Source organism: Silurus aristotelis (genome assembly GCF_946808225.1).
Source record: "Silurus aristotelis genome assembly, chromosome: 19".
NCBI lineage: Eukaryota > Metazoa > Chordata > Actinopteri > Siluriformes > Siluridae > Silurus > Silurus aristotelis.
The window spans coordinates 16,054,951-16,063,491 of NC_139592.1; the positions used below are offsets into that span (position 1 = coordinate 16,054,951).

The 8,541-nt window shown below is 47.2% G+C and overlaps 1 protein-coding gene across 1 annotated transcript; it reads right to left on the bottom strand.

The window, feature by feature from the left end:
- Positions 1-716: 716 nt before the first annotated feature.
- Positions 717-4,830, bottom strand: LOC310715013 (little elongation complex subunit 1-like; the record flags this gene model as incomplete). Its single annotated transcript, XM_083521162.1, has 8 exons — positions 4,454-4,830; positions 3,162-3,539; positions 2,819-2,979; positions 1,900-2,072; positions 1,631-1,713; positions 1,438-1,536; positions 1,106-1,333; positions 717-745 (listed from the first exon to the last, which is right to left on the bottom strand). Exons 4-8 carry the CDS (start codon positions 1,935-1,937, stop codon positions 717-719), a joined length of 477 nt encoding a protein of 158 aa, XP_083377288.1. The 5' UTR covers positions 1,938-2,072; positions 2,819-2,979; positions 3,162-3,539; positions 4,454-4,830.
- Positions 4,831-8,541: the final 3,711 nt, after the last annotated feature.

Here is an 8,541-nt window from a genome sequence, read left to right on the forward strand (position 1 = left end):
TAATTTATTAACCAGGTAAGAAAATCACAATTCAAAGCCAATTCATAGTTCAATTAAAATATAAGATAAATACAAACCAATAGTATTTACATTTAAACAGGAAATATAAAACCTTTCATACCTGGTACAAGACGACACACAGTAATCGTGCGGGATATCTGTTTACAGATTCCCTGAATTGTTGGTCAGTTCTCCTTAAATACCCAGATAGAGTAAACATTATGTAAACATTAGTTTGCATTGATTGGTTCTTACAGAACTGTGGGAGGCACCTCGCCTGTATACATTTGTAGTGGAGCACACGCCCCTTGCATAGAGTTATGTTTTCTTAACTCTTTTAAACCTTTTTTATTATTTGTTTTATTGCTGTGGGAATGGGACCTGTGTACCAGTCGCGATAAACCTTTGTAAAGAAATGAAACATGAACATTTTCCGTCGTTATTTACATGTGATATGACCTTTCTTACACATAATCATCTGGTGTGCTATAGAATGTCCTGTGTTTAAGAATGTAACAAGAAAAGGAGGGGTAGAGGGGTCAGACATTTGTCTGCAGATCTACCATTTGTATGGAGATGTGGTGTTTGAAGACCAAGGGTAGCTCTCCGGGGAGCCTACTGTATTCCAGATAAAGTTCTGGTTCTCGAGAGGGGTGTTGTGGGGTCTTGGTCCCCTGCCGTGAGTCCTGGAGGAAACGTGTTGTGTCGTAAAGAGTTCATTTGATGTTCTTGTTGCCTCGGGCACCTACACGGCACACACCCTGCACTCTCGGTCATCCATGCTGTGTTCTCGGGGAGGGCCGACCTTTTGGTCAGGATCAAGCAAAAGTCTTACAATATAATCAATAATGTATAAAGGGTGCATGTGCTCATCCACAATGCTGGGGGCTTTGTGAGACCAGATGTGGTTCTCCACAGGTGAACACCAAGATTGTTGAGTCAGCACTAGTCATTATCCACTGCATTTCCTGTCTGAAAGCGTCTCGTTGTTCTTGTTGATGAAACTCATGACGGTCATGTGACTGCTAAACTTTATGATTGGAGCTGTGCATTGCAGCACAGCTCCAATTTACAGTGTGAACAGCTGGTGACTGAGGATACAGACCTGGGGGGATGCAGTGATCACTATAATACTCAATACAGTGATTTCTTAAAGTTTTGTTTTGATGACAAAGGAAGCCGATTTGCGTAATGCATTTGATGACGGCTGGGGGAACGGGCTGTGTGCTGTTTTTCCTCCATGATTCCAAAGTCTTCAGAGCTGCTTCAGGGTTGCTGGGTGCCAGATCATGAGTGGCATAGATGACTGAGAGCTGCACTTCCCATGGCATACCTGCACACAACATCCAATACAAAAGTAGGATCTGCTGAAGCACAAAAAATCTGAGAATAAAGATAAAGATAGATAAAAACATCTTTATTTGATGCTGTAGAAACCTTTTGAGAAGTTTTGCATTCCAAACTGATTTATGCTTTTTGCCATGTTTTCGAATGACGTTAGCAGGTTATCCTTAAGTCCTAGTTGACCAAGTCGCCCTGTTTGAAAAGGACAAAGATCACAAGTGAAAATATGAAGAATCCAGAAATAATGTGAGATGTTGCTCCGAAACTGGATTTACAGTAAACTTACCAAGTAGCCTGAAAACTCGGTACGGTGTTTGCTTTGTTCTTGCTTGCATCAGCCAAGTGTTCAGGATCAGCCAAAGATCCTTCCTAGTAAATAAAAAAGAAGAGAAATAGATATTTTGAGGGTCTTTGTGGTGGTAATGGAGCAGCCATTGTGGTTTTACGATCAATTATGGGTTTATACAAGAATGGGAACTTGCAATATTTCAAACAACCACTAGAACTTTGACCCTTAATTAAAAAAGTCAGGAATAAGGTAATGATGCTTTATACCACTGAGAAAGCCAGGGGCAGAGCACTGGGTCAGCCATGACTACAGCACAACTGGAGAACAGAGAGTTAAGGGTTCTGCTCAAGGGCCTAAGAGTTGAACTTGGGATCCTGGGGCTTGAACCCCCGACCTTCCGATCAGTAATCCAGAGCCTTCACCACTGAGCTACCACTTCCTGAAAAAAAAGACCCTCTCATGGTGAAATACTTACAGCTAAAGTTACAGAATTCTTTCTGACTGTCTGAGCACTGATCCTGGAAATTTCATTTATAAATGCAAAATAGAAATTTCCTCACAGAAACATCACTATATCAACAATTACCCAAGTTTTCCCCTGTTATTGTATTAATTAATTAAACTAAATATCAACATTGCGACCGAAATCCTCTCAGCTGATGTTATAGAAAAATAATCTGTCATTTCTGATCATTTGGATTCAAAGGTTCAAGTGTTAAAAAGCTGAGAATGAAATATGTTGAAGATATTTTGCATTCAGTACTGTATAAAATTGTTAATGGTCCAAGTCCAGCCCAGTTGTGCACACAGAAAATCCAGGCTGAAGATGTAGTTCCAGGTAGCAGGGCAGAGATCATAACCATACCAGCTGTTCCTCAGGAACTTCAGACTGCTGTCTTTCTGAAAAGACTTCAGTGTGTTGGTGATAGCATTGTGGATGTTTCCTGGAGGCTCCTGGGAGAAAATACAATATAGAAAATATTATCTTTTCTTAAAAACCCTGTGCAATAAAGCAATAGTTACAATAATGACAATGACAACATGAATTTATTAGGAAATTGTCCCACTAGATTACACTGATACTTGGAAATCAAAGGTAGATTAAGAAGGCAGTAAAATACATGATAAAGTCCAGTTGAAAAAAGACAATGACAATGAGAGGAACACTAAGGATCAGCTTCTTACCTCATTCCAGGGCAAATACTTGTTGAGGAAGTAAAATATCTTTCCCTTTGCTTTCCGGTTGCTCACTATGTAAATTGCTCGGCATAAAGAGCTGTCATGGGATAAAATACTTGGCCATGCTGTCACCATGACCATAATCTCTTGGGGGGCTTCAAGAGAGTCTGCGAAGCAACAAAACAACAGGACGTAAATACAATGTATATAAAGAAAGACGTTGCATAGAAAACGTTGACCCGCCCGTATGAAATTGCAGGTTTTTTTGGAAATACAAATGGAAATAACAGCATAAATAATATGAATAAACAAGGCCATCAACATGAAGACAAAAGATTTATTCAGTCACCTAAAACACTGTGGAAAAACACCACAACGTCTGTAAAGCATGGTGGGGGTGACATAATGCTTTAAGGCTGCTGGTCAAAATGCTGAAAAAAAGCTGAGGAATTTCACACATCGAATTTAACAAAGACATGGCTTCAGTAAAGGATAGTCAAAGTTCTGGAATGTTCCAGCCAGATCCCAGAACCCATTTTGAATGAAAAACCTCTGAAATGTTTTTATTTTTTTATTTATTGTTTAGTGTTAGATCAAATTAAGGTTTTAATAAATCTGACATTTACATTTACATCTTTATATTTTTTTAAAACCTGCAATTTCATAAGGGTGTGTAGACTTTTTTTACATCCACTGTACATTACCAAATACAAGACACAAATGTCTTCTATGTATCAGTGTCCAGATAATTTTTAGTAGCTATGTGATGAAATCAGTACAATCTCACCTTCTTTAAGGAGTCGAGGAGGCGTGACACACGCCTACATAAACCCTACAGAGAGACTGCAGGAGATCATGTCCCATAAACCCTCTCTCCGCCTTGATATTCTCCAAAATCACAGACAGAAACGTCTCTGCTAAGGACTAAATGAGACGGAAGAAAACAATCATTCGATATGTACAACTAAACTGGGTTTAGGAAAACCACTAGATATTGTAGAAACCAAAACCTAGATTTAAAATTCGATCAATCATATCTACTGTTCAATTTAAGAACATCAGGACCAGTGAATTATGGCTCGACTTTAAAATATGAGAAACTCAAATCCACAGCTAAGGAATAAGTGTTTAAATCGCATGCACACTAAATAAAACAGAAGATAAGAACTGACCTCGTTTGCACAAAAACCCAGAAATTACATGTTTCTCTTCATCTCTCAGAACAGGAAGTTCACTTGTTCCTGTGAGAAGTGCATGAATCCTGTCTGTATCAGAACAGGACTTTTGTAGTGTTTCTAACGCACTGTAGATGAGAGATTGTGTCGTGTGTGTTGTGTATGTAGAATCAGCTGAAACAGCATCAAGTCGAGGCTTTTGAGCTTTCCTGGGTGGTGACATGTCTGATCCAGTTCTCTTTGCTGTGGGGTTTGGGCCTGTATGAATATAAAAGAACACATGCACAATATAATAAACAATAAAACAAAGTGATTGATTTCTGCATAATGAATATCACCTACCGATCATCTGATAATTTAAGGAAAATGTACAAATAGGTTTAGCACATGCTAAGATTAAACTGTATCTCCTCTAGAAAATAGTTTCCCTTCAGGAACTTGAGCTGCGTCGAAATGCTATGGGAACGCCCCTGCGTGACCACGGTCTGAACCACGTGTGTAATCTGACCAATAGGCGTTTGGGACATGACGTCATCAGCGGGCGACGTCGTATAAACAGGAAGCTACAAATGGCTGCGAGATGGACAAGACGCTAGCTTCTGCTCGTTCGGGTAAGCGCTGTTTCGCTGTGTTTTTCTGATCGAGTGATGGGTGGCAGACAGAATTACCGCAAATGTGTTCATCCATGTCCGCGTTTTATTACCAGTAAGGATTTGCATGATCGGTGTGTTGTTTTCCTGGGAGTGGAGCGTGCACAATCAGCTCTCGAGGGAGTCGATTGCTCGCATTGTAGCCGCATGGCTATGCGCACGCTTCGCTCCCGGATAGCGCTCTTTGAGAAGAGCTCTCCCCCTCGCGGCTCCGGCCCCAGGGAGTTTCCCAGGATCCTGGGAAACCCCGTACTCAGCGCGTACTTCTTCTCACCACTCCTCGCTTCATGCAAACGTGGTTGGGGCTAAGGTGTGCGGCTACGGGGCGATGCCGTGTGTTGAAGAGACGCGAGCCAGCTATCTATCTCCTAGCGTAGCATCGTCACTGAAGGCTCCGGTGTTCCCTACTAAGCCGCTACATGCTACATCGGCTTTAGTAGGGAAGGCTTACGCGGCAGCTGGTCAGGCTGCGGGTTGTCTCCACACCATGGGTGTGTTGCAGGCATACCAGGCTGACCTGCTACGTGATTTGGATGAGGGACTTAGCTCCGGGGCCACTGATATTAAGGAGTTGCGTCACGCTGCCGACCTAACCCTTCAGGCCACGAAACACATGGCCGTTGGTCGGTCCATGGCAGCCCTGGTGGCCACAGAGAGGCATCTGTGGCTCACCTTGTCTGACCTCCCAGACAAGGATCGAGCTGTGCTCTTGAAAGCACCGATGGCTCCTCCTGGACTGTTTGGTGACGCTGTGACGGCAGTCGTGAACAGGTTCCAGGAGTCTAAAAAGCAGTCGGCTGTGTTTCAGCAGTACCTCCCTCGCCGATCTCGTGGGGCTGGTTGGCGGCAGCCCCAGCCCGGTCCTTCCAGGCACCGCGAAGCCCAGAAACAGAGCGTCGCCACCCGATCTCTGTCTCTGTACGGATGGGGGAGACCCGCCGCCTCTCACGAGGTGTCATCAGCTGCAGGGCCCTGCCCCAGCTGCTCTGAGTGGGTCAGAGGCCAGCCCCGAGGGGCTGGTTCCCCTGAGGAACTTTCTGGCAGCTTGGGAGTGGCTGCCAGAATTCTCCCAGTGGGTCCTGCAGACTATAGAGGGCGGTTACGCGATTCAGTTTGCGTCCTTTCCTCCCAGTTTTAACGGGATGTGTCCCACCCTGGTGGGACACGAGCAAGCTCTGGTCCCGGAACAAGAAGTGCGCACGCTCCTGGGGAAAGGGGCCATCGAGGTGGTTCCCCCCTCGGGTTCCAGGGCATCCGCATTTTGAATTACATCGACGATTGGTTGATCCTGGCTCATTCGGAGCACCAGGTGATTCAGCATCGAGATGTCGTCTGCATAAACGTGCTTGGGTTTCGGCGAAACGCCAGCAAAAGCATGCTTTCTCCAGCACAAAAAACCACCTTTTTGGGCGTAGTGTGGGACGCGACCAGGACTCTGTGTCATCGCGTGTCGCTAACGACGGACGCTTCCCTCATGGCGGTGGGGAGCGGTCATGATTGGCCACTCTGCCCAGGGTCTGTGGAGCGGCCCACGTCTCTCGTGGCACATAAATTGTCTGGAGATGATGGCAGTGTTTTTGAGGTTAAAGCACTTCCTCCCGGACTTGAGAGATCGCCATGTATTGGTCCGCACGGACAATACTGCGGTGGTCTCTTACATTAAACACCAAGGGGGTCTCCGATCTCACCCTTGTACAAGCTAGCGCGGGCGGTCTTTTCGTGGTCTCGGGACAGGCTCCTATCTTTGAGGGCCATTTACATCCCGGGACAGTTGAATGTCAGAGCAGACACCCTGTCGAGGCCTGGGGAATGGCGTCTCCACCCCAAGGTGGTGGAGCTTATATGGCGGAGGTTCTACAGAGCCCAGGTGGATCTTTTTGTGACCCAGGAGACCTCGCACTGTCCCCTCTGGTTCTCTCTCTCTCTCTCACCCAGCCCCGTAAGGGCTGGATGCCACGGTACAGTCGTGGCCGAGGCTACGCCTGTACGCCTTTGCCCTGATCGCACTGCTCCCTACAGTTCTGGAGAGAGTTCTCAAGTATGGAGTCTGTCCCCTCCTGGTAGCGCCTCGATGTCCAGGCAAACCATGGTTTGCGGATCTGGTGTCCCTACTCGAGGGCCCTCCAAGGAAAATTCCTCCTAGGAGGGATCTCCTCTCGCAGGCGGGCGGAACCCTGGTTCACCCCCGCCCAGAGTTGTGGAGGCTGTGGCCCCTGAAGGGGCACAGTTCGTAGTGGCTGGTCTCTCTACCGAGGTAGTAGAAACCCTTCTCCAGTCCAGAGCTCCTTCCACGAGGAGGTCGTACGCCGCACGATGGCGACTGTTTACGTCTTGGTGCGAGCACCATGGCCTGAAACCTGTTAACTGCCCGATTAGTTCGCTTCTGGAGTTCTTACAGGAACAGTTTGCCGCAGGGTTAACTCCTTCGACCCTGAAGATTTACGTGTCTGCCATCGTGGCGTATGGCATCCCGCCTCTGGTGACACGTTTCCTCCGCGGCATCCGGAGGCCGAGGCCCGGGACACGACCCAGAGTGCCTGTCTGGGATCTGGCAGTTGTGCTGGCGGCTCTATCTGAGGCCCCCTACGAGCCTTTAGCCGATGTGGCCCTTAGGTTTCTGTCTATTAAGACCACCTTCCTCTTGGCGATTTCCTCCCTAAAGAGGATCGGGGATCTGCAGGCTCTGTCCGTGGCCCCGTCTCGCCTGGAGTTTTGCCCCTGGCATGGCCAGAGCGTTTCTCTATCCGAAACCTGGGTACGTACCTAAGGTGCCTTCGGCTCCCTCACGTCCTGTCGTGTTGCAGGCATTCTGCCCTCCTCCATTTACAGCCCCCAAACAGGAGTGGCAGCACTGACAGTGCGAACACTGGACACTTACCTCCGCAGGACGAGTCAGTGGAGGAAGTCGGAGCAGCTGCTTGTCTGCTACGGCCCTAACAGGAAAGGTTTCCCGGCCAATAAGCAGACTTTGAGCAGATGGGTAGTGGATGCGATTGTGTCGGCTCACGAGTCCTCTGGCCTCCCTACACCGCTTGGGGTCCGAGCTCACTCTACCCGGAGTGTGGCGGCCTCTACGGCCTGGTCTGCTGGAGTGTTACTTCAGGACATCTGTGACGCTGCGGGTTGGTCCACCCCGCTGACCTTTGTCAGGTTCTATGACCTTGACCTCAGAGCCACCCCGGGCTCCTCTGTCCTACGTGCTGTTGCCGAGGCCCTCACTCTCTATTCAGGGTCTGGGTAGTGTGGCGTGATTGGACTTTCGTTCCCATAGCGTTTCGACGCGGCTCGAGTTCCTGAAGGGGATCGTCTCTAGGTTACGACCGTAACCCTAGTTCCCAGAGGGAACGAGACGCTGCGTCTCCATGCCACACTCCCTGCATCCCTGCGGCGCTTACCTTCTCTCGCAGGAGCTAGCGTCTTTTCCATCTCGCAGCCATTTGTAGCTTCCTGTATACGCGACGTCGCCCGCTGATGACGTCACATCCCAAATGCCTATTGGTCAGATTACACGCATGGTTCAGAGCGCGGTCACGCAGGGGCACACGCAGCGTCACATTCCCTCTGGGAACTAGGGTTACGGTCGTAACCTAGAGATGTTTACCACACACATTGAAATACCTTCGTCAGCTTCCTGCTTGTTCTTTTTACACACACAGAAAAGAGAGATTTCTGGTGGCACATAAAGCAGTTTTATTTTGTTCTCACAGCTGTTGAAACTGTAGAAACAATAAACACATAGGGAAAACGTGTGAGTTATTGTATGTGTTTCTCTGAAGCTGGCAGTGTGACTTCTTCATATGCTCTGTGCAGCGTTCTAAACAGATATTACACAAAAGACATGTCTCGTATGCTTCTCTAATTACAAACTGAATTTACAAATTAAAGATCAAATACAAACTAAAAC